Here is a 27,906-nt window from a genome sequence, read left to right on the forward strand (position 1 = left end):
GCGAGGGACAATTCCAGCCATGCAGGCTTCGCGTGCTCGAGGCTGCTTCCGCAGGGACAGGACAGGCCCCACGCAATTAACTTCACACGTAAACTGCATACGCTGGCCTGTATCCACACGTATATATTTATGCACACACACGTATACGCTGGGCTGTGCGCACACCACCTTTTCTATTGCCATCAACCCCACCACGCGCTATGGGACACGTACTGCAGAAAAATAAGCTCCTACATGCCGTACGGTCACACCAGCGCGCCCACGAGCGACGGGGTCCCGGCGGCGGCTCCTCCAAACGCACCTCGTACCACCTCCGCCGTCGCAGAGCCCGCGGCGCGACGGCCCGTTCCTATTGCGGACCTTCGCCTACCGAAGGCCTGCGCGGTGCCTTCTACGCGCTTCCCGTCTTGACGGCTTCAGCCGTGTGCTCTTTGGCCTTCAGCTTTCCCGGGCAGGGAGGGGTCTTGGCTCCAGGCTGCGGAACAGAGAGACATCGAGCAGCGCGTTCGCCCGTGAGAGCTTGGCGTGCTCTTCACCCCGCCCGTGGGACGCGCGTCGCCTCCCCTTCTCCCTCGCCCAGCGTGGCCCAAACGCAGTGATACAGCCGCCTACGCACGCATCGCCCTCCAACTTCGGCAGCAGGGATGCCGCCGGGCAGCCGAGCCCGGCTGAGCAGCGGGCCCCCAGGATGTCCAGCCTCTTGGGGCGGTCAGACCGACCGCAAAATCCCAGGTCCCGGACAGATGGAGCTGACTGTCGCATAAAGTGCGCGAGTCGAGCATCGCACAGAGCTCCTGGCTGATCGTCTGGTGTCTGCCCCTCTGCCGCCGCAGAAGGACACAGCCCCCCGTGGTACCGGATGACCCGAAAACCACGCCAGACCCACCATGTGTTCCCAGCCGATCGCAAAAACTACGTAAGCGCGTTACGCGGTGCTCTCGGCTTCTGCCGAGACGCCACGCCGGGCTCCTTTGCCGCTCTGGCTGCAGCAAGCGCACCACAGAGGTGCCCCGTGCGAGAGAGGCATCCCCTGAGCCAACAACGCCCTTGCGGGTGTCAGCCCGCTGATGCCCCGGGGCTCCCTCGCCGCAAGCCCTGCTCCTCATTTACCAAACGCCTCCCGAGCGGGCACCTTGGCGAGAGCAAAAATGATGCGTCTGCACCTGCGAGGGGAGGCATTTCCTGCGGCAGCGGACAGCTCGCTCACTTGCCCTGCCTCGCCTCCACTACGCGCAACCAAGCGACCCGAGGGCTTCATGCCTTCCCAACTCTGCCTCCCGGAGAGCGGGCACAGCCTGGCAGCGGCACTTTCGCCTTGTCCTCCGCGAGGCTCCGGCTAACACCACAATTCACCTTCCCTCTACTTGCACAACTCGCTTCGGGCATCTTACCAACAGCTGAGCGTGCCGGCTGTGCCGCGCATCCCTCGTGCAGACACAGCTTGCAGCGCCTCGCTGACCTCGGAGGTGCCTGCTGACCACCCTCACCTGCCTTTGAACGCTCGGGCACGGGGACGTTTGGCTCCTGGGGCTCCCGGTGTCCTCGTGGGCCTTGCTCACCAGCTCCCACGTTCTCACCTGCTCCCACGTTCTCACCTTGAGCAGCTTGGCCGCTCGCCGCAGCCTCTTCTCCTGGCTCAGCTGGAGCTGCGTCCTCTCCAGAGCCTCTTTCAGCAGAGCCTTCTCTTCTGCCTCCCTGTAGGCTTCATCTTCTAGTTCGGACACCTCCACCTGGCACTTTCGCAGGGATGCTTGGGTCAGCCTGGGCGAAACAGGAGGGAAGGGGGGGTCCGTCTGTCTGTCAGCCGCATCGACCCCTCGACCCCCAGCTGGGCTCTGCCTGGGAGAGACGGCTTTCGAGCAACACCCCATCACGCTTGCATCCCTCCTAGGGCCCCCCACACCACGGGGTGATGCTAAGGGACGTCAGAGCTGCTACCACCTTGCAAGGACCCGGCCACGTCTTAGCAAACGCCTTCCTGGCTCCAGTTCCTTACGCCGTGGGAAAACCCTGTGCTCCTGTCTTTGCTGAGACCGAGATGCCGCCTCTTCGAGGCTTCCCCCACCTCACACCCACCCCATGCGTGGCGATGGCTGCGATCCCTTCTGTTCAGCGTCCGAGCCCGGGGAGGGACTCTGGGCGGCTGCGTCGGCACCGCTGGCTCGGAGATTGCCATCGCACCTCTTGCTCGCTTTGCCTGCAGCGGCATACTTACGCCAGCCCAAAATTATCTTTCTACACCGCTTTTTCCGGTGCTGCGGGCAAAAGGACTTCTGCATTTGCACAGCGAGCAGCAGCGGGCCTTGCACAAGCGCGACCGCGGGTTCCTCCCCGCTCCCTAACGCTTCGCCTTGCGCAGCAGCATCGCCTTCGGTCTGGGCAGCCCTTCCCATCGGCGCCTGCCTCCGTCCTGCCGACGCCGTCCCTCCACCCCAGCCCATGCCACTGCCGGTCGGGCTCCGGCCGCCCCAGGCTAGGGATCCTGCCAAGGTTTCCCCGACTCTGACACCGCCTAACTGCGTAGGGCCCTGCGAGGCACCGTTGCAGAGAACCGGGAGGACGTTTCGCCGGTTCTCCTAACGCTTCATTTTTCTGCTGCGGCCACACCGCGCCCAGCCCCAGGCAGAGGCACAGCCCGGCAAGGGGCTGCACCGCTCCTTTCCCCGAGATCCCCATCGCTTCGCATCCCAGGACTCGGTCTCACTCGGACCCGGGGCCAGCGACAGCCGCCTCGCCTTTCGGTACCTGAGCTGCTCCACGCTGGCCTCGTAATCTTGCCGCAATTCTTCCTTTCTTTCCAGGCGACTCTTGAGGTTCCTGATCTTCTCGTAGAGCAGCTCCAGGTCCCGCTGTCTCCGCAGTCCCGCTTTCTCCCTCTCCTCCGGAGGAAGGTGCTTCAGCGACTGCATTCCTGACAGCTCCTTCACCTTCATCAGGCTTCCCAGAGCACCAAGCACGTCAAGGTACTGCAGGAAGCACAAGGAACGCCTTATTTACTAGGCCTGCCGGTTCCTCTGCCACGTCACATCACGCCCCTCAGCCGCCTGCTTTCAGCTCTGCTCTACCGAGGGGATGGAAACATCCAAGGACGCTGCCGCGCGCCTTCCCCTTTGCTTCGTTTCCACGCCTGCTTTCCCTGGGCGAGTTTTTCCGAGTGCTCAGGAAAAGACGGCCGGCTGCGGTTCACACATGCCTGCGGGTGCACGCTTGGAGGCACTCGGAGAGGCGACGCACCGCACCGGAGCACATCCCGGCTCCAGGCCAGCCCCTTTTGCACCCGGCGTTCCATTCCCAGCCCCACGACTCTTCGGGCCGCTCGGATTTTGCCCTACTCAAGACAACCCATTTTCCCCCGCCGAGCGTTTTTCTGCCCTTCTCGGAGGGAAGCGACCCACTTTCACAACCCGCCCGCCACGCTACCCACGGACACCTCCCTCCGGCAGCCGCCTCCATCGCTGCGCGGCCTCTTGCGCATCGCTTAGCAGGCAGCGACGCTGGAGGAGGTGTCTGTCCTCGCCAGCCCCACCTCTCCTTGAGGATCAGCCCTGGCTGCCCAAGGGAATGCCCCCAAAGACCTTAGGCGGGAAGGGGAGAAGGATGCGCCGTTGCATGTTCTAGGGTCCCCAGACGTCCCGGCAGACGCCCGGCGCGCCCCGTGTCCCGCAATATGCAGTTCATCCTCGACCGCGTTCCTGCGGAGCCCCGACGCCCGCTGCTTACTTCCGTGGTGCGCCTGAAAAACGATCTACCCTCTACGAGCGCTGGGTACCCTTGGACCAGGTCTATCGCTCACGTACCATCCTCTCGCCGAGGTCCATCGCATCAGCCACCTCCGAGCTCGCTGCCTCGTCGGTAGCCCCGGGCGAGCCCCCATTGGGAACACGGCCAGGAACCTGCGCAGACAGGGAAAGAGCGACGGAGCCCACGGATCGCCTGGCTTTGGCTCGAGCTGCCTCCAGCCTCCCTTCCGCTGCGCGGGAAAGCTGCCCCGGCACCACCGCGTCCCAAAGCCTCCCGCATCCCCGAGCAGCGCTGCGCCGAGGGTGCTGGGCAACACGCAGGTCCTGGCAGGGGCTGCGATGCCCTCAGCGAGCAATGCCTTCCGCTGGGCTGCGTCTTACGTGCTGCCAGGTTTGGCACCTCTCTCTCCCCCCTGGCATTTCAGGTGGTGTATGCGAAAGCCTAATTCTCCCTGTTGCAGGGAATACTTTCCCAACGAAGCCACGAGCACCGGGAGCCACAAACTGCCCTCTTACCGTGCCAGCCTCCGCTCTGGCTCCCGACACGGGCGCAGGTTCCTTCTCGAGACCTCTTTTCTGGACTATTTGCTCCGGTAGGTCTTTTGTCAGGACCACCAGCGGCTCCAAACCCACGTTCACGACAGCTGGAGGCACACAAACACGCAGCGAGTCATTCCACTCTCCGTAGGACGTGCTGTGGCTTCATACCACAAACACGTTGAGGCTCACCGCGTTTCCCCTTACGGAGACCACGCACGGAGAGATGCGCAGGCTATGGAGTACAGCCTGCACCGGCCTTCCCTGCAGACATCGCTATCCCAAAGTTTGGGCATTGCTTTCTCTACCTCAGTAGGATGCAAACGTCCTTTTCCGATGGCCGTTCAGCGATTGCACCCCAAACTACTACTCTACTTGTAGCTTCTAACAGAGATGGTGCTGCTTTTCTATCCTGCCCTCGATACAGGGATAGAAACGTGGTGGAAAGGGACCAAAAAAGAATGAGTTAGGGCGAGCCACAGATTCTCCCAGCGTACAGTACTCGCAAAGCTTTGCAAGACCGCAACACCCGCGGCTCGGTTCCTCGAGGTGACAGCTGCTCTCTCCTGCCTCGAGCACGCCTGCTTGCTTCTGCACGGCAGCGACCGCCGCAAAGCCCTTCGCCAGCTGCCTCTCTTCGCTGGCTCCTGCAAATGCCACTTCCTCACACGCCTATGCTTACCACCGCTTGACGCCTGCCGATGACACCAAGGGCCTTTCAACAGCCTTCTTCAGAGGTGTTTTCCCAGCAGCCGCACGGGTTAACGCGCGCGAGCTGATTTGGCAAGGGAAAAGCCTGAGCCCGTCGTGAATGAAGAGCCCGAGCCCCCGGCACAGCCCATCACGCCTTCCCCAGCGTTACGTGCTCCACCGGCACAGACCCCGGGGCCAGCCAAAGGCAAACGGACGCATCTCCCCTTTCTTGCGACGGCCACGCTTACCTGAGGGCTGCCTCTTCTCCAGCATCTTTAGCCTCTCCCGGAGCTCGGCCAAGCCTTCTTTTTGGCGCTGGATCGTTTCCTCGTGCCTGAGGCCTCGGCATTTCGCCCCGAGCTCAGCCAAGTCCAGCGCCGGCTCCTGGAAGAAGGAGCCCGGCTGGTTCTCGCCCAGACTGCACCCGGCTCAACCCGAGCTCAGCTTAAACCTGGCTTACATGCAGCCTTGCTGAAAGACGCCGGTCACTTGGCACGTGCCAAGAGCACAGCCCATGGAGCATCTCCCCCTACACCCTCTCCTCTGCTCTTCTGGGGTAGAAGAGCACCGCCGGAGACCCCTTTCACACCCCGCTGCGCCAGCCACGCTCCGGTGAGGACATAAGCCCTGCAAATGCTCCGGAGAGCTGGGAGAGGGACGGTGCATGGCTCTGAACGGCCACGACAGCGTTTTGCTCTTGCACTTTGCGCTTACCGTTTCCTACGCACAAATATCGATACGCTTTGTGGCCTGCGTTTACACACGATCTCACGCGAGACCTCACACGATCTCTTTTAAACTACACCCGTGCCCACAGGCACGTGCCTTTCCCTATGCCCGCCCCATCCAGCGTGCTGCATTACGATGAACAGCCAAGAATCTGGCACGGGGCAGGCCCATCGTCGCACCCTGCACGCGGCTAACGTTGGCTGCATGCTGCCCGCTCGGGTCTGGCCGCCCTCGCCCCGCGGCACTGCTCGGCGAGAGGCGGTTTGCTCCCGAACCGCGGCTTTGGCCGGGCTGCGCCTCCGGCGCTCTGCGCTTCCCCTCCCCGTCGCTACATGCAGAACAGGACACGGGCGATACACCTCCCGCTCGTCATCCGGCTCTGCGTCACCGCTCGGCCGCCCCCCATCCAGCCTTCCCCGCTGGCACGCTGTCTGCCGCTGTTGCGGTACGGGCTGTACGATTTCTACAGTCCCTCCATCTGCTGCTGCTGCTGCAGCCACCTGTGAGTTCTTCCCATTTCTAGCACCGGGGAAATCACTGAGGAATTCAGCACCGGAGGACAAGGAGCTTTTAGTCCTGTGCAACGAGCTACGCCTACCTCCTGCACATTCAACCCTACAATGGCTTCTGTGTCACCGACATAGCCAGCACCTATGGCTGAGCAAGGCTGGGAAAAGGAGGGAAGGCTTGCAGATCTTTCGGTGCGCTGCTGTCCCCTCTAATTGGCAATTATCGCAGCCGTTAGCACACACGACGCTTCACGGTTCCAACGCGCTGCACAAACGTCAGCTCATTAGCCAGCAGCAACGCCTGCGCGGGAGCACTGCCAGCGCGGCTACCCCGCCTCGCCGGCGGCACAGGCAGCCCTTGGCGAGGGAAAGGGCGGCCGGCGCTCCGGCCTGCAGCCAGCTTTGAGCAGAGCCGAGGCTTGGCCGGCCATTGCCCCGTCTTGCCACCATGCCGAGAAACACGGCGCGCACGCTCGATACTCTTGGCAAACCCAGACCTCGGCAGCATCCGTGCGGATTTACCCTCTCGGAGGCTTCACCCGCCTGCGCTGGCGTCCCAGGAGCATCCTCCGGCTTTTCCGCCTCTTCTGGGGAAGCACCCTTCAGCGCCTGGCAGCGGGCTTGGGCTTGCCTGTGCCGAGAGACAAGACCGTCGTGGGACACCGTGGCGGACGAAGGTCGCCCGAACAGCTTGCGGAGAGCAGCATGCCGGGCACCCGCCGATGACTACCACGGCGTGGGTGGGCGCGTTCACTTAGCTACAAGTGACTTAGTTATGCGTCCAGCGGCATGAGCTCCACCAAGCCCCCGTTTCAGTTCATGTGGTGCTTCCGCTGAGACAACATCGCGAAGCTCGATTCTGACACTCTCAAACTTGCCTTATGCTCCCGGGGAGATACCCAAATGCCATCAGCTGCCGGGAATCTACCGACCAGCTTTTGCAAAGCCTCCGGACACAGCGGCGTGTACCTTAACTCTTCAGCTGCTGCTTTCAGGGCTCGATCCTTCTTCTCCACGAGGCTGGACGCCTGGGATAGCTTCTCTCTGAGCAGGTTCAGCTCCCGCTCTTGGCATTTCAGCCGGCTCAGGTTCTGCTCCACTTCCACCTTCTGCTCCTCGCTCAGCTCCCCTAGGCACACGACAGCTTCCTGGGTTTCTGGCTGTCTCATCACCCGGCCTGGGGTGATCCGCAGTTCTCAGTAAAACGACATTCACGGATGCATCCCGTTTTCCCAGCGCAGCCGCGCGGGAGCCGTCAGCAACAACGGAGCTTGTCCCCGCACACCCTTGCCCTGCCCTCGACAGCAGCCCTCGGATCCTGGGATGCACCAACAGACCTTGCTTTACTAAATCTCAGTGCAAGGCCAGTCTCTCTATGCAGGCATATGCCAGAGTGGCCACCTGCTACGGCAACTTCAGCAACAAGACTGGAGCCAACTTCACTTTGGAGCAGAACAGGGCTGCCAGCACGTCCTCACCCGGGGACCTCTACCTTCTTACCTCCCTCAGAGGCACTGTCCCTACTTTTGCGTTGCACCGTCAGAGGTAGCGAGAGCAAGCCATGCGCATCCCTTCATTTCCAGCCTCAGGCTCGTTTCTGCCCGCTCTGCTGGCTGCTCCCACAAAGCCTCCCCAAAGCACGGCCCTGCCCACCGAGGAATCCCAGGCAAGGCTCTCCCAGGCTACCTTAGGCTCAAAGAATCCCACCAGTGGGATCTTGAGAAAGACAGCCTCACCCTTGCCCACCCGAGCTCCATCTGGTTACCCTTGCTCACTATCGCGGCTATCGCTCAGCCAAGGACAGGGAGGAATTCACCTTCCCAAAGGGAACGGACCACCCGCTTTGCCCCGAGGAGCAGGGCAACAGCATTGCTTCAGGACGGTGATATCTATTTCCCATTATCTGCGTGTGCCCACCAGTACCTCCCCTTGTTACTGCTCGGAGGAGGGTTGGGAAGATGGAAACCACGCAGGACGCTTCACCCACCTCTCATGTCCGACATCCTGGCTCTGGTTTCCGCGAGCTCTTTCGTTAGTCCAGCGATGATGGCCTCCTTGGACAGGAGCATGCTCTGCGCCACTGCCAGCTCCTCCCTGAATTGCCTGAGACAGATAATTGCAAATCTCATAGTGCATCCGAAAGACTCATTTCATGGAGCCTGCGCACGCCTTCCTGAGCTGCATCCCACGATTAATACATACACCTTACTTTCTCAACTGCCTTTCAGTCCCCTAGGTTCATGCCTGCGGCACCGGGACTTGCCAGCTCGCTGCTCTTACCTGGAGCCGTCCAAACGGGACGGCAGATCGCTCACGTGCTCCTTGGCATCGCTTTGATGCTGTATGCACCTAAGACCATCTCAGCCGAGCAAAAGGACTCCTTTCACCATCACAGGCAAAAAAACATCTCGGGACAAGTCACAGCCAGCCCCCTGGTCTTCCTGAAGCTCTCCTAGCGATAGCTGCTCTTCTCCAAGCCCCTCTGAACAAGACCACCATCAGCAAGCGGCGCTTACCTCAGACAACCGTGCGACTCTGCGGCAGGAGAAGCCTCCAGCCAAGCTCCCGATGTCAACTTGTTGCCGTCGCCCCAAAACCCTACAGGACACATTAACAAAGGCCATTTACTTCTTTGTAACGCGTTCAGCCTGCTCGCTTCCGCTACATATATCCTTTCCTTCACGACAGCTTTGAAGACTGAGGACCCCCTTCTTTGGAAACCCGTGTCTTTTAGTGCCCAGTTCCAACAGCACCTAGACAATTCCTTACATCCTTCCTTGCTCGGGATCACTTATGCCTGGCTGCAGCCCACAGCGCTCCAGTCTTGTCGCTTTAGAGGGCAAAGAGCCCTCCTCTGGTGGGAAAGCCCCATCCGTGACCGGGGCGCACTGCCAACCATCCCCAAAGGCACTGAACGATCTACGGCAACTCCCTGTGAAAGGGCTTCTTCAGGGACTCACGGAGCTCGTCCCGCATGCAGGCAAACCTCAAACCGGCATCTCGCACAATGCTTGCCGTGGCAGTAAATGCCCTACTCCCGCTCTATAGACGTTTCCCGTTCACTGAGAAGGTTCCCAGTGGGCACTCATCCCACCCAACCCTTAGCTACCTTCCATTTTTCCCACGAGCGCTGCATTTTCCTCCTCCAGTGTCTTCTGCTGCTGCTTGGCCTCCAGCAAGCTGTCCTCTAAAGCCACAATTGTCAGAGAATGCTGCTTGCTTTGCTCTTTGTATTCCACTATTTCCTCCTGCAGCTTCTGCCTCTGTAACTCATTCTCCTCCTGAACGGCCTTGAGCTGCTCGTCTCGCGCGAGTACCCGCTGCCGTAACGCCGCCTAGGAAACAAGATGCGCGCTCCCGGTTGCAAGCGTTGCACGTGTTTTCCTTTGGGATCCCCATCAGCACTGTCTCTCCTGGCTAGCGGTCCGAAGGACAGAGGGAAGGGAAGGATTTCAGGGAGTGGGGAGGCTGCAGTGCCCTGCGCCCTCATCAGCAGGAACCGGGGAAGCCTTCTTCACCAAAACCGCACCTACGCCACCGTCCTCTGCCTGCACGCAAGGGCTGTGGGAATTACCTCTCGCGCTGCGGCTTCCTCCAGCTTGTGCTCAGCTTCTCTCACTTTGCTGTCTGTAGCTTCCTGCTCCTGTGACTTCCTTGCTATTGCCTACACGAGGAAATTAGCAGTAATTAGGTTAACAAGCTTGCAAGAATCCACCTTGCTCTCCACAGATATGCATCTACGTGTGTCCACAGTCCGCTGACGGCCCCTGACCAACAGATGACCCCGCGACACGGCACCTTCAGAATTTTTTTTTTTTATTCCAAGCGTGAGCAGGTCTGCTTTGCCTCCTGTGCGTGCCACTGACCTCAGTCATGCTTCTCAGGTGGCTCTCCAGGTCTCGGATCTTCTTCTTTTCTTCCTCGATGGATTGCTCATGCTTGTCTTTCTCCTCGGCAAGAGCACTCTCCAGAATCTGAAAATCGACAGCCCACAGTTTTAGTACAGATAAAAAATCGTACCGTTAGGCAAAAGACCTCGACTCCAACGAGGAAAGCAACCAGGAGGGTCCCCGCTCTGGAGCAGGGGCACATTATGGGAGACCACCTTGACAGGGTATGAGGCGACTTGACAAGAGAGGGGACGAGAGCGCCTGGGGAAAGGTACAGCAGAGAGACCAAGGAGGAGCCGCTTAGCTGCTCCTCACCTGCCTCCTCAGGAAACTCGGTGCCGGGAAACAACCGCTCCCAAAAGCGACAGATGCCAAAGCCTGCTAGAAACTGTCTTATGAGACCACCACGATGCACTGTCCCCATCACAACGTGCAGACACAGCAAAACACCGATTCACACCTTTACTAACTCTATGTCCTGCACCAGCGCCATTGGCTCGATGACCTGGGCTTCCCCGGGACGGAGGGTGACCCAGCGAGAACTTGCCAGGCAGCACCCCCCCGCTCCACAAGGAATGTACTTTTCCAGCCAAAACAGACCTAAAAGGAGTTCCGCACCTAAAAGGGGAAGGGAGGGAGCGAAAGGCTTGCAAGGCAGCCTACCCGCGCTTGCGGTCCATTTACTACAGGCAACGCAACATCTTCCTAAGCTCACACATGGAGGTGATGCTCCTCGCTTTCTGCATTCTCCCAGGGATGCACAGGCAGCAGCGCATCCTGCCATTACCCAGATGCTTGCCAGTTCCACCGTGGATGCTTTGGGGAGTTACAATCACCCTCGTCAACATAGGAGGATATCTGATGTCCAGGCTCGTGGGACTGCACCTAGACGGTTCGGGGCTCGAGACTTCTTCTCCTCACGCGGCAACGCTATCACAGACGCCTATTTTTCCTGCATAACAGTCTTTTTCCCAAAAAACAACCATGCCGCCGTACCTCTTTGTTCTCCTTGTCCTTTTCCAATATTATTTGCTTGATCTTGATCTGTAGGTCTTGCTCATGTTTTGCTTCCAGCTCCTTCCCGTGCTCCTGCAGCAAAGCTGCCTGCGACTCCTGGACCCTCCCTAACTCGGCCTACGGGGAAACAGCAGATACAGAGGCGTTAAAGGAAGCGTGTCGACAGCAGAGCGAGACATAAGCATCCTGCGTACATTCGCTAACAAACATTTCAAAAAAGAGATATACCCTCCATCCTTGCCACGGGAGGGATACAGACACCCACACGCTGACAGCGGGCTCCGTCCTCTCCGCTCCCCTGCGTTTACGGCAGACCCAGGGAACTCTGCTACCGGACATTCCCAATTCGGGTCCCACACCTGCTCCCTTAGGACTACCATCGTGTTTACCGATAGAGAAAGATCCCCAACTGACTCGGTTTACGTACGCATGCATTTCTGTACCTGTAACACCCGATTCCTCTGCGCAGTTTCCTGACTGTTTTCCAACAGTCTCCCGAGAGCATCCAACAGCCCTGCAAAAGCCAACGGAGTCTCGCTGTACGGGTTGCTCACGCAGCCCACGTACACCGCCCGGAGCATCCTCGGAGGCCCGGGGACACCACTCGCCTCCTGGCAAAACTCGCTTCGGCCACCGCTGCCCTTCAGCCCTGGCCCTCGCCCCCCTCGCCCGATGGTGGGGGTCCACATTCCTCCATAGGCAGCAGGGAGAAGGGACCGCACCACCTTGCCACACAGTCCCCCAGCCCTGCGCTCGTTGGGATACCCAGCAAACACACTCAACACGGGCTTCCCTCCCAGGCTGGGGCAGCGGACGCGCTGGTTTCGGCTATCGGGGAAGGAGGGACCCGTGGGCAACAGCTCTGCCTTGCATCCGGAGACCCTCACTAGCCTGGAGACCCTCACTAGCCTCTGGCTTCGGGATTCAGGCTCAGAGATCTTCTTGGAAAGGCTCCTAGGGGCCAGCTGAAGGTTGCCCCTCCACGCTTTCTGGAACCACGGCACATTCCCACCCCTCAGAGTTAGCTGCTATTGCAGAGACGTTGCTGGAAGGGAGCTTGACTGCGCACACAGCCCAGCTGCCTGTTCCCACCAGGAGACTACGCTTTCCTTGTCACACACCGTCACCCGCTTCGCTGCGTCACCCGTCTTCTTGCAGCCTGACACTTCTGCAAGAGCCAAGGACGCCTCGTTGCTGCACGGTGCTCCTGGTGCCATCGTTAACACTCTCCTAACCACAGCGGCCTCGCAGCTCCTCCTGCACCCTCGCTGATGCTGCTCTGCCGCCCAGCACATGGCACATCCTGCACCCCCCTGCAGCCACGAGAGCGACGCTCCCCCTCCCACACTGCTGTCAGAGCCGCGACTCCTCTGCAGCGACGCTCCGCAGCATCTGATGCTTTGACACGGACCTACGCTTCTACAGCTGCTGAGGTTCTCCACCTGCTCGCCGCCTACACTTGGCGTCGGCAAACTCCGCGCAGCAATTGTTGTGCCGGTCCGCAACAGAGGTGGCACAGGAAAGGGAAGACAAAGTAATTTACAACCTTGAGACAACGGGTTGAGATATTAGCCTGCACCACGGCCACAATCGCGGCCAGGGAGCCTTTCCTATATGCCGCCAAGGAGCCTTTCCTACACGCCGCCAAGGAGCCTTTCCTATATGCCGCCAAGGAGCCTTTCCTATATGCCGCCAAGGAGCCTTTCCTATACGCTGCCAAGGAGCCTTTCCTATATGCCGCCAAGGAGCCTTTCCTATACGCTGCCAAGGAGCCTTTCCTATATGCCGCCAAGGAGCCTTTCCTATACGCTGCCAAGGCAAAACCCACTTTGACTGAATAACCACCATGTCAGCAGCTTGGGCCCTCCACATGCAGACGTCGTGTCCCCCAGCAAACCCCGCCGAGTCCTACGGCTGCAGGCTACTGTAGTCCACTGGCTACACGGGGCGGCCGGTGCTGCAGAGGCAGGGAATAAGAGCATGCACGCTCTTAGTTTCTTAGTTGCCCAAACTGCCCGAGATTTGCACCAACGTCGGGGCCTGGCATCGCCAAGCGGTGGCTCACGCCGGGCTTTCCCCTCTACGGCTGGCTAGCTAGGACATCCCCCCCGGAGCAGGTTTGTTCCCAGGGATACCCAGCGGGACACGGACCTTTGCCGGAGGCGCGTACGTCCATCCCTGCGCTGGCCAGGAGCCGCTCCAGGCCCTCCAGCCAGGACAGAGGGACGCGTGCCGTTTCCACCACCGCCGCGCCGATGGCCGAGACGGAGGGGTCCCGGCACACCGCCTCCAGCCTCCCCAGCTCCCCTCGCAGGCTGTCGCTGCTGCAGGAGCTCCTCAGGCAAGCCTGCAAAAAATACAGCGGGTGAACAAGCCAGCCTCCACAGCTAGCGGGCTTCTGGGACACGGCAAATAACGCAACACTTCTGAAAAAGTCCTGGGGACAGCCACGTTGTGGTGGTGCATCCCCCCGCCACCTTTTCTCTCTTTGACTGCTTCATGACCTCAGGAATTCCTGCCAGACCACGGCCTTATGTAGTGAGCTGGTCAGTCAGGCATCCCTTAATTGTACCCAGAAACTCCTACGTGGTTGAAGCGGAGAGCGGCCCCGTCCTTATCAGAAACTCCTACACGATTGACGCGGGGAGCGAGAACCATCAGTTACCCCTGACAGCCTTGAAACAGAGCGGTATCATCGTTACTGGAATTCCAGTAATTACCGACCCAGATCGTGGCTTGGATGGAAATGTAGTGATGATTAAAGCCCATCCTCTCATGATCCTATAAACAGCAGTCCTAAGCGAGGCCCTTGGAGCTCTCCTGGACTGCAGCGGCTGCAGCAGCACCTCCCTCTGAGCGGGACGCTTCTCGGAGCCAGCAAACTCTTCAGGTTTGCTAAAATCGGAGGTTCATTGCCAAAGACCAGCGGTGGAGCCTGGGCTGAAACCCTGCACTCCTCGAGGCTCAACCCTCGCCCGTTGAGAAATGCCAAGACATTCAACATGAGCATTTCACTGAACTCGAGGGGATTTTTTAACACATATACCCTTTTTTTTTATATATATGTGTGTGTGTATATGTATATAAATATATATATATATTTTCATGTCTATGTGTATGCATGTGTATATCTATTTAAGTAGTCTGTAGACGTATGATTTCTTTACAAAGTGAGTCTTATACCGTTGCTAGACATACACATACATATTATGCTTATTCACATAAACCATTGACCAAGTCTGAGACTAAGATCGGACCCCGCCGCACCCAGACGCCTCTCCAACAAAGAGTTTGGAAAGCAAGGGGGTCTGTTCTGAACCTCGTGACTCAACGGGAGGGTCCCCCTTATCCCCTGCATCCATGATCCCTCTGTGAATCATTCCAACTCAGCGTATTTAAGTTTCCTTGCACTTCTTCCCTGTAGCAACAGAATGAACCTTGCCATCATTGATTCTGTAACTAAGTCGCTGTCGCGATCAATTCTGTCTAATCGCTTTGTTAATCGCTGATGATTTAGTGCTATTAAAATATCACAACCAAATCCTGTGGTTCTCCGCAAGTGATTTCTACACTGCTACTAAGTCAAACTGCGTCAAGTCACTCATTCACGACAAATCACCTTAGTCGGCAGGATTCACAAACCCGTGTTCGGGACGCACGTGCACGCTTTGGTCTGACGCTTCACTTCACGGGTCAACGCCTTCGGTGGGAACGGCTGCCGGCAGGCCCAGGGGAGGACACGCTTCTGCGACACCTCCTATTTCTTTCCCATCAACGCTTCTGGGGGCTGCTCTCACCTCTCGCTGATCTGCAGAGCCGCGCGCTGCCCAGCGCCGACGCGCAGGCGTCTCCCCTCTCCCCTGTCCTCAGGCCAAAAAGACGCCCTGCACCACTTGTCGGTCTTCAGTAGCTAAGGGACTGACCTGGAGCTCCCGCAGGGATTTCTTGAACACCTCGACATTTGCAGCCACCTCCTTTTCCTTCGCGAGCCTGGAGCTTAATTCCTCCCGCAGACGCTTCTCTCTCTCGTGACTTTGTTGGCTCTCGTCAGAGATCTGCCTGACCTTCTCTATCACCTGGCAAAAGCGTGCGAAGGAAGAGGCGATCAAGGCCTTATATTAACACCCTTTTTCAGCTGAGAGACCACAGATTGCCTCAGTGAGCAAAGATCGAGACTTGCTGCAAGTTGGTAGCCACATCAGACTCGGGGACTTCTCCCCAGTGCAGCCTGCTGACTCCATCCAAGCTTTGGGGGACACAAAGGATGGTGTCTCCTTCACATTATGGAGCAGTATCATTAACCTGGGATAGCTGTGGCATGACTTAAGATCCGGAGACGCCCGGATGCTACCAGCACTGCTGAGCACGGAGCAGGCGCTGCGGCCGTTCTGCGGCAGTGGCCTCGAGCCATGCCGGGCTTTGGAGGCACCGAGCATCTCGCTGCGCTGGTATCCCTGGTATCCGAACTCACCTGCCGCTCCGTTACGGCTTTCCCTGCAACGCCTGCCGCTGGAGAACAGACTCGCATCACGTGGGTTTTGAAGGACTCCAGCTACGGCAGAGGCGGACACAAGAAACCAAAAATCACCGAGAACCGCTATCAGCTCTGCTGGTCTGCTCTACCCAACGCCGCACACGCCAATGCAAAGGGCGTCGCAAAGGGCTTCCCAGTGCCTGCCATCTCTGACACCGAGGCCCCATGCGCGCTCCTGCCCTCCCCTCAGGACATTGCTTTAGCACCATTTTCACCGTGCAGCTTCGCAAGGGTTCCCCTGACACCCCTCCTTTGACCCTGATGGCTGTCGTGGTTCAGCCCCAGCCCCAGCTCAGCACCACGCAGCCATCGCTCACTGCCCCTGCCCCGATGGGAGGGGGGAGAGAATCGGAGGAGCAAGAGCGAGAAACACTCCTGGGTTGAGATAAGAACAGTTTAATAATTGAAATAAAATAAAGTAAAATAATAATAATAACAATATAATAATGATAATAACAATAATAATATCCAAAGCAAGCGATGCACAATGCAATTGCTCACCACCCGCCGACCGATGCCCAGCCAGTTCCCGAGCAGCGATCGCTGCTCCCCGGCCAACCCCCCCAGTTTCTATACTGCCCATGACGCCGGATGGTATGGAATGGCCCTTGGGGCAGTTGGGATCAACTATTCTGGCTGTGCCCCCTCCCAGCTTCTTGTGCCCTGGCAGAGCATGGGAAGCTGGAAAGTCCTTGACTGGCATAAGCAGTGCTGAGCAACAACTAAACCATCAGCGTGTTATCAACATTCTTCTACTAAATCCAAAGCACAGCACTGTGCCTGCTACTAGGAAGAAAATTAACTCTATCCCAGCCGAAACCAGGACAATGGCTCACACCCTGCCAGCATCAAGGCGCTGCAGTTTATCGCAGCCGTTGCTTCGCCTGCAAGGTGCATGGCGTGGTCACCGGTACCACGCACAGGGGAGGCTGTCGGCTCCCTGCCACCGAGGACCACGTGGCTTCTGAACATCTCCTGCTGCCCTGCTACTGCTGCTGCTACTACGACCTTCTTGTGCAAAGCACGGCTTTATCCTGCTGATCTGGCACGATGTTGTTCTGGAAAGGGCTGCCTCTGCATGCAGCAGCATTACCTACGCACGGAGAAGGGTTTGCACGGGTCCCGGACAGCATAACTAAGATTATAGAGGGTAGAGGGCATCTCTGTATCCTATTAAACTCGCTGCATCTTCTACGATGCCTACACCACTCCTGTGGATAAGTCTGTTACACCGCACCCGACGACAAGTTAAGCCCCGCGCCAGGGTTTGTGGTGCTCAGGACTCTGCGTTTCCTTTCAGGCACCCAAGCACGATGTCCGTCGCCGTGGGAAAACCCGTACTTTTGCTGCCTGCAGCCCAGACGGGAGGATGCTCCCATCCCCGCCTCCTCCCTACCTGCTCCTTGGCTCGCCCCAGGTCAGCTCTCAGCAGGCGCTCCCTGCGCCCCATCTCCTGCAGCTGCAGAGCTTGCCTGGCACGGGCTTCTTGCAGCTCCTCCTCAGCCTGCGACGACATTTGCATATCAAAGCGATACCAGAACATCACGCCGTAAGCACTTTTACCCCGACTATCCACTATTCATGTCAGATGACTGCAAATATAGCTTTGAAATAGCAGGAGACAGGCAGCAAGCCTTTTGCAGAGGGCTGGGTTTGCAGCATCGGACACTTAATGCCGCTTTTTAATGGTTGGACTGGATGATCTTAAAGGTCTTTTCCAACCTAAATGATTCTATGATTTTTGCCTGGGTTCTGTCCGTGGGCCATCACCCCTCCTTGACTCCCTAACCCACCGCTCGCAGAGGGCAGTCTCTGCTGCACAAGGTACCTTCTTCCCTCGGGGTCCGTGGATCTCGGCGCGTTTGGACCCTCTGCCTGTACCGCCCGCGTGCCTGGGGCGTGCTGGCCCTCGTCCCACGCCTCTGCCCACCTGTGCCAGGCCACTGAGGTGGCCGCCGTGCCCGTCCCTCCGCCGCAAACCCCGCAGCTGGGCGGTTACCTTGGCTTTCTCGGCCAGCTGGTTTCGGACGCTCTCCTGCTCGGCGCCGTACCTCTGGAGTTCCCCCCGCAGCCCCTCCAGCTCGCGTTCCAGCTCCCCGATGCGCTGCAAGAGCCCCGGGACAGCGCAGGCTCTCACCAGTGGAGCTGGGCATTGCCTCTCAGGAGGATTTCAACCGATCAGCAATACATTTTCCCATCTATTCCATTTCGTTTACCCTGGAATTTTCCTCTATGCTATATTTACTGCGGTTAGACTGGCTTCCCCGCGGAATGTCACTCTTCTTATCGACACCATTCTCCTGCATTGTTACCATTTCTACAGGAGTTTACGTTTCTCCGGTTCGCTAGGCACATTAGGTGCCTTCTATTAACAGGAGCTGGATTCAAAACTACTCCCTTAAAATGCCCGACGAGTTATTCTCTCAATGATGCATTCCCGCAGTCGCGGCTCTCCCGTGTGCCCCATCACCCCAAATGACTCGCCACTCACATTTCGGCACGCAATTACTTCTCGCTCTCCAAGTCCATGCTTCGTTTCCTCTTTAATTCTGGAGCACTAGAACAAATGGCAACCACGGAAAAAAAAAAATCATCAGGGCAGGCAGACACCATCAGTTCTGCAGCAGACGTCGACACGTACTTCAGCGTTAGAGCCCAGCTAAGTGCTCAGAAACGTAATGGGTGGCGGAGTGCCCACGATGGGGCCATCGAGGCACTGAGAGCATGAGAGGATCCGTGCCTGGAAATACCCGGATTAAAGCATTGCCTGGCTGAGAGAAGGACACACATCCGCAGGGAGTACGCGACAGAGAGAAATTCCTCTGGCCTCAGAAACAGTAAACCAGGGATGGGGGCAAAGGATCAAAGGAGACAAATGCTGCTCAACAACATCCACGGTAACCTGACCAGCATGGAAACAGATATTGCCAGGCTAATCGGCGCTCTATCAGACTGCGCCTTTCCGCTCTGCATTTCAGGGTATCGGCGTTTCAGAGACCGGCCCCGTTCTGCCTGCCCCAAGCAGCCAGGTCGCTCTCCCACGAGCCTGCGTGCACCAGCTCCCGCCTCCCTGCGGGTCTTCCCGCATCCACGGAGCGGGGAAAAAGCGCAGCGGGATGCTCTGGGATGTGCCCTCTGCCTCGACACGAGCGCTGCGGGCCACCGAGCGCCATCGGGCAACCCAGCAGGACGCTTCCCCGGCACGCCTGGTCCCCGTCCCACACACGGCAGCTCGAGTGCTCGTACGTATCCCCTCTCCACCGGTTCAAGGGCTGATCCGCATCACTCAACTCCGGAGCGCTGCTCGGGGAGGATGCTCGGCCAGGTACAGGCTGGCAGGTGCGGCAGCCCCTGCCTGCACCCCAGGAGCCCCCCCGTCTCTTTTCCATCACTTAAAACGCACGGTGAATCACTCAAATCTCCCGGCACGGTGCCTAGTCAGCCAGCCAACACGCAGCGCCTGCTCCACGCTTATTATGCAGACGATGCGGCTCTGCCGATTGAGGAGGGAGCTGCAAATACAGAGAAACAACCCGCTGCCCAGGCCGCTTTCTTTAGGGGAAAAACCAGGCTGGGCTGCGGGGAGCCACACAAAGACGGGGTTTCCATGGCTCCTCGGGAGGATCTTGGCACGAGCGCTTTGCGCGTACAAACAGCTACTGTGCTCTCGGAAATCCAGGGCACGCGGTACCCGAAGGCAGAACAAGGAGGGGGATTCAGCCGGGGAAGGCGGCACCGCTCCATGGGCATCGCACGGCACCCAGACCAAACCGCAGCCCCGTCGCTGCTGCGTCCCAGCGGTACAGCTCTGCAGCGTCTATCTGCATGCAGCCAGGACCCTCGGGTTACAGCCGCCCCGATAAACAGCCACATCAATATAGCTGCTATGGTCCCTGACAGAGAGCAGCGTGACCCTTCTCATCCTGGTTTCCCACGCTAAGCCGTATGCGAGACCGTAAATTACTGAGCCCCTCCTTAGGGGATGCTAACCTTGGCAGAAACGACTGCTAGCTGATTGTCCTTTTCTCTGTTTTCCTTCTTCAGTTTTTCCACATCTTGCTTGAGTTGCTGGATTTTCTGCTCCTTCCCGGCCATCTCTCTTTGCAGGCTGGTCGCCAGACCTGAGAAAACCAGCTCTGGTGAGAGGCTACCCAAGTGTGTCCCTGCAAAAGCCCTCTAGCTGCGGGGCGGCCGTCCTCCCTCTTTGACAGCTGTCCGACTCGGAGAGCGGATCCAGCTTTGGCATGCCGTGCCGGCCATTGCTCCGCGACGACATCGCTAACAAGTTCCTCGGGGCCTCGCAGCACATGCTCTCTGGAGGCCGAGCAGCTCTTACGGATCCGTTTTTGCTGCCGCACCGCATCCCGCCCGCAGCTCTGATGCCTCCTCCCCGCCAAGCACCGATACTGCTCCCTTATCTCGGGCAACGAGGTCAAGCAGAACACTTTGGCTACTCTGAATGCATTACGAAAGCCAACGGCTTGCGCGCACGCTGCATTCCTCGTGTCCGATAAAGGCGGACGTAAAGGCCATTGGAGAAGGCTTGCGCTCCGAGGCGGCCTTTGCAGCGGTGCAGCCCGGCGGCAGCTCGGGTGGGCAGGTCTCCCCACGGGCCGCACCGCAGCCCACTGACCAGCACCGCTTTCGAGCGGCTCCGAGCCTGCCCTGCCGTCGGTGCTCGAAGCTTTTTTTCCTAACAAAGTTCTCAGTCCCAGCACTCCCTGCCTTCGCTCCAGGGGCGCTCGCCATGTCAGCCACCGCCTGCAACTCCTGCAGAGCTTCAGCACGCAGAATCAGAGGTAGGACGACTACTACGAGCCGCTACAATTCATTTGTTGCCCGGACAGTTTTGCCAACGCTCAACTCGGCATCAAGAGCCAGTCCCAAACTGCTTCGTGCCCCTACCCGGAGCTCCAGGGATACACTACCTGCAGCCAGAGCGTGGTCCCTCTGCAACTTCTCGCCTTCTTTTCGCAGCCTTCCAATCTCCAGGTCTCTTTCGTAGAGGGAATGGCTAAAAACCTGGCTCGAGCCTTTCTGCAGGTTGCTGATCTGCAAAACACAGATTCATAGAATCATTGAATCGTTGAGGTTGGAAAAGCCCTTTAAGATCATCCAGTCCAACCATTAACCTCACACGACCAAGCCCACCACTAAACCAATCAAGGGCAGAGTAATAATCTCATGTTTCCTGGCTTGGTGGCTGGATTTTTTTTTAATGAAAGTAAAAACTAGGAAGCATTATGGTTCACCCACATTCCTCGCCGGAGCGCTTATTCACTCTATTACAGCCCCCTTCGGAGAGGGAAGCCTGGCGCTTCCAGGTCACGCTCTGATGGGGTTACTCTTTAGCATCTTTGAGTAACTCTCGGCAGTCCTTGCTTCAGATTGGATCTTCTTAAATTCATTTTTGACCATTCGAGCTCAAATCCTGATATAAAAGGCATGGAGAAGCACTGCCTCCTGCTGCCTGCCACGCCGGGAATCCACAGCTGGGGCCGGGTGGTGCTGCTAACGCGGGAGCAGGCAGAAATGCCTGCAGATTTACCTCCTTCTCGGGGCACATTTTTATTACCACAAACACAGATCCAGAGCCACTAATAACTCATGTTCGTGTTTGGCTGCAAAGACAGTTTTTACAGTCCCTACTGGAAATCGGGAGCGGGGAATAGCCTGTGCTCTCCACTTTGGCACATCGTGGCCGCACAGACAGCACAAATACGCTTCCCACCGCTCAAATGCCCGGTTTCATGAAGCAATTACTGGAGGGTATAGATGAGCAAATCCACAGGTGGAAGAGGCTTTTGTCAGAGAAAGGAAAAGCGCCGGGAAGACGGGCACCGCTCATCGTCTCATCTCGGCGCAGTAACAGCTGCGATGCTGACAGCACCCCAAAATTCTATCGCCTTTTCTCCAGCAGCCACCAGCCTCTCCCAAGCACCTCTTCACGCCAGAGAGTCAGGAGGAGCACAAAGCATGTCGCAGCCTCCTCCAGACCCAGTGCGATGCGGGAGGGCAGGATGCCGCCGGGACGGGCTGGCGAAGACGCCCGGCTGCTGACCCGTGTGCCTCGCATCGCACCGCCGCCTTGGATGGACCCTTTCCCCATGCTGGAGGTACTCAGGAGGACTCCGTCACTCTCTCTCCAGGACATTTTCTGAGCTCTCATAAAATGCAGGTGCATGCTATTAACGTGCCCCTGGACACGACAACCACAAGCCCTCTCTCCTCTACCCAGCCGCCGATTTTCACCAGGACGCCCAGGGGCTGCGCTGCCTTTGGGACGGGTATTCCCCCTGCGAACACAACCACCCAGTCCCTTCCCGGGGCGACGGGGAAGCGAGGGGTCCGGCTGCCTGGCCTGAGGTGGTCGCGCGTGCCTTTCCCCCGCCAAAGGCTGCTTAGGCTGCCGTGTCCCTCCCCGCTGCAGCACTACAGAACCTACCACACACACGGGATTTTATTTACCAGCTGCTGTAAGGGAAACTTGCACAGAAAGCCAGCAAACGCGCAAACCAAAACTACTGGAAGGGAAAAAAAAAACCAAAACCCAACCCTCCCTCGTTCCCCTTGGTTTCAGATACACAACCTGGTTCTCCTAAAAACTGGGTGTTAAACTACCAGTAGATCATAGCAGCGAGCTATTCTCCCCGCTCGGTGCCGATCGAAGCATTCCGTACCTGTTCCCTCAAGGCTTTGATCTCCTCCGTTTTGGCTCCCAGCTCTCGGTCGAAGGTGAGCAGCTTCTGGGTCAGCTCCACCTCGTTCCTCGCCGCTGCCTGAGCCAGGGTCTTTGCCATCGCTGCAATCTCATCTGGCACACCTCTTATCGCTGCAACCTCATCTGGCACACCTCTTATCGCTGCAACCTCATCCGGCACACCTCTTATCGCTGCATCTTTCTGCTTCGGTTCCGTTTCCAAACCAGAAAGGCGACCCATTTCCTTCTCCGGTCGCAGCAGCTTTTCACCCTGCGGGCAGATTACGGGTGCCGTCTGTCACTCTCCGGCTACGGAGACGCCGGGCTGCCCGCTCCAGGGGTTACCGATTCACGGCCATCGACCGCATGGACCCCTGGCCTCCCACGTCCCGCCGTGCCCACCTCCCCCGCCCACCCAGCAGCCCCCACCCACGCGAGCAGTCCCCTTTGGCGACAGCCCCCGCACCCTGCTGGCGCTCGCGGTCGGACGCGCAACCCTTCGGCGGGGTTCGCCTGCTCTGCCAAGGAGCAGGGCAGGGACGGCGTCCCACACACCTTCCCCAGCATCACCTTCTCCCACGGGAGGAGATCCACCTCGTGAGCCCCCAGGGAAGGGGCTCCCCCGGCACCGCTCGCGCCGTCGCCCGAGACGCTGGTCGAGACTGCAAGAAAGCAAACACCGCAGCAGCAAACGTCGGCACGAGAAGTGGTGGCAGGCAGCAGTAATGCTTCTGGCAGCGTCCCTCTCGCTCGCCTCTAAACTATGCTAAGGCAGCGGCGACTTTACGGGCCGTGAGCTCGGTTCACAACCCGAAGAGACACCAACTATTTAGCACTAAAAAGACACCGGTGCGAACAGTCTGCACACCAGAGAGGAACAATACGCCGCTGGGAACCAAAAAAGCCTCAAGGGCAGCAGAGACTCAGCAGAAAAAGGCTCCTCGGATTTTTCAGCATGGCCCGGCCCCGCAGAAAGAAGCGATGCTTTTACAGCTTCCCACGTGTGAACAGCTATGCTCACTGCGATGAGCGCGTACGGATCCTTGTGGCTCCGCTTCCCAAAAATCAGGTGAGTACGTGCTACCTTGGAGCACCTGCTTCCTTCCCTTTACCTTCCCTGCAATTTCCACTCCTGCCCGCGCACGCGTCCTGCGACGCTGCTGGGACTGCACGCTACCACCTCCGCTCCGGAGCACCGCCGTACTTTGGCACGTCACTATTGACTTTGTATTGCTTACAACCACTCAAACCACCCAGCCCCAAACCAGAAACGCAACCGGATTGTGTCCCAGGCCCTAACAAGCTACACGCGTGGCAAAAGTCTCATACTCCCGCTGCACTCTTCCCCCAAAGCCTTGCCTCTGCTCCACCGCTATTGCGCGCTTCATTTTCAGACGCGTATCAGCTATGAAGTTAGTTTAAAGTTCCAGCCAGTAACTACACTTCAAAGGAGGAAAAAAACAAGCACTTCAAACAGGAGACGGGAATAGGTGCATGAGTCACCGGCGCAGATAAAGTTAGTCCTCGCCTTTCCCGATCGCACACCAGGAAAAAGGAAGAGGAAACGTTGCGCTCAGCTGCAAGGGCCAGGGCATTCCCCTTGGTACGTCACAGCCCTTTCCTTAACTGCCCCGCGCGCCGCTGAGGACCACACACGGTCTCCGATTAGCTCAAAACTGCCTCCGCTCGGATCCCCTCCACTCAACGCTAAGTTGCCCAGGGAGGACCCCAGGCTACGAACCGCCACGCTTGGCACCGGCGAGTACCTGGCCTCGCCGCGGAGGTCCTACTGAAAGCGTCCGGCGGGACGGCGGCGGCCACGCTCCTAGCCCAGGCGGTCATGGGTCGCTTCCGCAGCGGCGGATGGGGCACGTGGCCGGCTGCGCCGGGAGCCCAGCCGCCGGGAGAGCCGGGGGAACGCTGCCGCTGCAGCAAGGGCAGCTGGGGAGGAGCGGCGAGGGCTGAAGCGTCGGGCTCTGCGACCAGCTGGAGCTGCCCGGTCCACGCTGTGCGACGTTTCACGGGGGGATAGGACATCTGCGGTGGAAAAGGACCACGATATCAAGATTTTGGAAAGGCTTTTAGCCCCCGATGGGTGTGCATTTTGCCGTACAAAACCCAGGCACAGATCTGAGCGGCAGCTGAATTTTAGTCCGGTCCTATTTCCATTGCCCAAGTATCAGATTTAGACCGTGATTCCCACATACTTTGCTGAAATCCAAAGATATTAACGGGGATTTCGGTGCTTTTTTGAGCTCCTCCCTCTCAAGATCAGGCTACCCTAATTCCGTGTGTCATTTGGAAATCCAGAAGCCCTCGTCTCACACCTCTCCTGGCTCTCGCGCACGCGGTCCCAGCCTGTCATCGCTCCCATTCACCACGCCAAACCAAAGCCTCTCGGGGCACTGCCGGTTTGCCGTCGCATTTATCAGACCTTATGCTGGGCCGGTCGGACACGTACTTAGGATGCTATCTGCTACTCTCCTTACGAGCAGAGCTTTCCGGTAAGGTAGAGACAAGCCACTGTTAAGGTCCCGTATGCCGGCTTACGCGTAGCCCTCGATTACCAGGGCGGAACTAAACCCAACTAAACATCTGCCAGCGTGGCCTTGGACCTGGCCTGGATGCAGAGCTCCAGCACCCAGCCGATATCCTGGCATCTTGCTGGAAGAGTGCCAAAGACCCCCGCGCGCCTTCCCCACTTCGCCGGCACCTTGCCTTCTCCCAGCGCACATCTAAGCCACCCGTCGCTTTTGCTAGCGATGCTACCCTGGGCACTTGCTCACGGCTGGATTCCACCATCGCATTACGCTGTCCCTTTCCGGGCGCTTGTCCTCTACTCAGAGGCACCGCAGGGATGTCACCCCTAGCTGGGTGTCGCTCCTCTTTCCGACGTGTTCCTCTAATACTGCTGAAAACGAGTAGCAGTAGACACCATGAACGCTTCACGGGGTGCAACGCGGTGGTGATTTACTCTCGGCAGTCAGCAGGGTCAGCATTCAAAGCTATTCCACCAAAGGAGGACCGCAGAGCCCGGAGCAATGAAGGGGCACCCCCAGGGCTCCCTCTGTGTCACGGTGCAAAACTGCATCCCACCCATATACTTTGGGCAATTACAACGCTGACGGTTCCAGTGACAACGAGTTTACCTAACCAGCACCGGCACCCCAGCTGCTCCAGCTTCATCGTGCATCTGGGCGGCTTTTTTAAAATTTCTCTAGGCCCAAGGTGTCTGGACAACTTTGGATTCGGCAGGTCACCTTGCTACACACCAGCAAGCTTGCCGAGACCTCCAAAACTGGTGCACAAACTGGTTTGACTCCAATTATGTTTTATTCATACATGGGCACTGCTAGGAGACCGGGCTCTGCGACTCCCGCTACCAGGCACGCTACACACAGTTTTTTGGGACTCTGTGTCAGTATCTATTTTCCTGGATTGCTAAAGAACCAAAATAATACAAATAATTCTGGAACTTGTCAATCCTTCACTGTATAACCAGCCAAGGACCTCAATCACCTCCACAGACATCCCTAAACAGCTCTTTTCCTGGCGACAGGAGACCACCACTATGTTCGACCACATTCTTTCCAAGTTTACAATCCCTTTGGATTTCTCTTGCCCTCCAAAGTCAGCCGCCATGCCCTGGCTGTGCCGCGCAGCACACCACGGTATCTCCAGCTACGCACGCAGCCGCTGAGCAAAGCGCTGGTCAAGGCTGCGCCTTTTCGCTTGCTCTAGGTTTCATCCAAGAGCCGGCTTCTCTGCTAGTAGGAACTTTGGGAAGTTGAGGAATTTTGAGAAAACTTAAAATGCGAATCAAGGAAAAGGACATTTGCCAGACCTACCTTTGCTCACGTCCACCAACAGCAAGTTCGGAAACCTGTCCCGTGCTTTTCCTTTTCCCTACTGAACTTCCCGAGGTTCTTCAGCAGAGGGAGCTCAAGATTCTCATCCCGCACCCCGCGACTTTCCCGAGGATCGCCCAGATGCGCTTGGGAGCTTGCTCCTGCTCCCGGAGCCTTCCCCGGGCAGCTGCACCCACCCTTCCCCGGGGAGGAGCGCCCACCCTTCCCCGGGCAGCTGCGCCCACCCTTCTCCGGGCAGCTGCACCCCACCATTCCCTGGGCAGCAGTGCCCACCCTTCCCCGGGGAGGAGCGCCCACCCTTCCCCGGGCAGCTGCGCCCACCCTTCCCCGGGCAGCTGTGCCCCACCATTCCCTGGGCAGCTGCACCCACCCTTCCCCAGGCAGCTGCACCCACCCTTCCCCGGGCAGCTGTGCCCACCCTTCCCCGGGCAGCTGTGCCCACCCTTCCCCAGGCAGCTGTGCCCACCCTTCCCCAGGCAGCTGCAGCCCACCCTTCCCCAGGCAGCTGTGCCCACCCTTCCCCAGGCAGCTGTGCCCCACGCTCACCTGGGCAGCTGTGCCCACCCTTCCCCAGGCAGCTGCACCCCACCATTCCCCGGGCAGCTGTGCCCACCCTTCCCTGGGCAGCTGCGCCCCACCATTCCCCGGGCAGCTGTGCCCACCCTTCCCTGGGCAGCTGCGCCCCACCATTCCCTGGGGAGCTGCACCCCACGCTCACCTGGGCAGCTGTGCCCACCCTTCCCCAGGCAGCTGCACCCCACCATTCCCCGGGCAGCTGTGCCCACCCTTCCCCAGGCAGCTGCACCCCACCCTTCCCCGGGCAGCTGCAGCCCACCCTTCCCCAGGCAGCTGTGCCCACCCTTCCCCAGGCAGCTGCACCCCACCATTCCCCGGGCAGCTGTGCCCACCCTTCCCCAGGCAGCTGCACCCCACCATTCCCCGGGCAGCTGTGCCCACCCTTCCCTGGGCAGCTGCACCCCACCATTCCCCGGGCAGCTGTGCCCACCCTTCCCTGGGCAGCTGCACCCCACGCTCACCTGGGCAGCTGCACCCCACGCTCACCTGGGCAGCCCCATCCACCACCAGCTCGAAGGATGCTCCCCCTGCGCCGAATCGCAGAATATCCCCCGGGCTCACTCCGACGGCCGCGTTCTGGACCTGGCAGCCATTGACGAAGGTGCCGTGAAGGGAGTTGAAGTCCTGAAGGATGAAGCTGTTGGCCGAGGCGGCGAATTCGAGGGCTGCGTGATGATCTGCTACACCTGCAGACTGGCAGCGGGCAATCAACAGGCAAGCAGGGAAACCTGCCAGAAAGCGGCTCAGGTTTTGTTACTGATTTGCCAAGCCTCCCTCTCTCCTTGCTGTGCAGCTCTGCGTAAGCAGGCTAAGCAGCCCCTCTGCTTCTCACGGAGGACCCCAGGGCATCCTACTCCCTACATCCACGCCGCCATCCCATTTACGCCAGTCGGCTTCCTCGCCCCTACCTGCAGGACGATGTCGGACCCTTCGTGCCTGCCTATCGTCGTGGTGCGCGGCTTCAGCTGATAACAGCCCTCCGAACTCTTCAGAAAAGCTCGCATCGTCTGGCCCCTTCACCTGCAATGCTTGCATTAAAAAAAAAAAAACCAAAAAAACAGCTACTCATTTAGCAATCGCCCATCCAACACACACAACAGAGCCCTAAACGT

The 27,906-nt window shown here is 58.6% G+C and overlaps 1 protein-coding gene across 1 annotated transcript; it reads right to left on the reverse strand.

Moving 5' to 3' along the window:
* Window positions 1-391: 391 nt before the first annotated feature.
* Window positions 392-27,798, reverse strand: FHAD1 (forkhead associated phosphopeptide binding domain 1). Its single transcript, XM_075721725.1, is given in 31 exon segments — window positions 392-475; window positions 1,596-1,761; window positions 2,746-2,966; window positions 3,798-3,893; window positions 4,257-4,384; window positions 5,219-5,354; window positions 6,059-6,161; window positions 6,163-6,218; window positions 6,731-6,839; window positions 7,178-7,337; window positions 8,196-8,311; window positions 8,725-8,806; window positions 9,318-9,543; window positions 9,783-9,872; window positions 10,075-10,182; window positions 11,095-11,232; window positions 11,559-11,629; window positions 13,267-13,462; window positions 15,039-15,191; window positions 15,587-15,667; window positions 17,046-17,153; window positions 17,649-17,753; window positions 18,141-18,206; window positions 19,640-19,770; window positions 20,578-20,701; window positions 22,330-22,472; window positions 22,533-22,620; window positions 22,920-23,011; window positions 24,116-24,386; window positions 27,281-27,487; window positions 27,703-27,798. Coding segments are annotated over 31 exon segments (3,951 nt in total).
* Window positions 27,799-27,906: the final 108 nt, after the last annotated feature.

The sequence above is a fragment of the Pelecanus crispus genome, chromosome 15 (assembly GCF_030463565.1).
Source record: "Pelecanus crispus isolate bPelCri1 chromosome 15, bPelCri1.pri, whole genome shotgun sequence".
NCBI classification, from domain to species: Eukaryota; Metazoa; Chordata; class Aves; order Pelecaniformes; family Pelecanidae; genus Pelecanus; species Pelecanus crispus.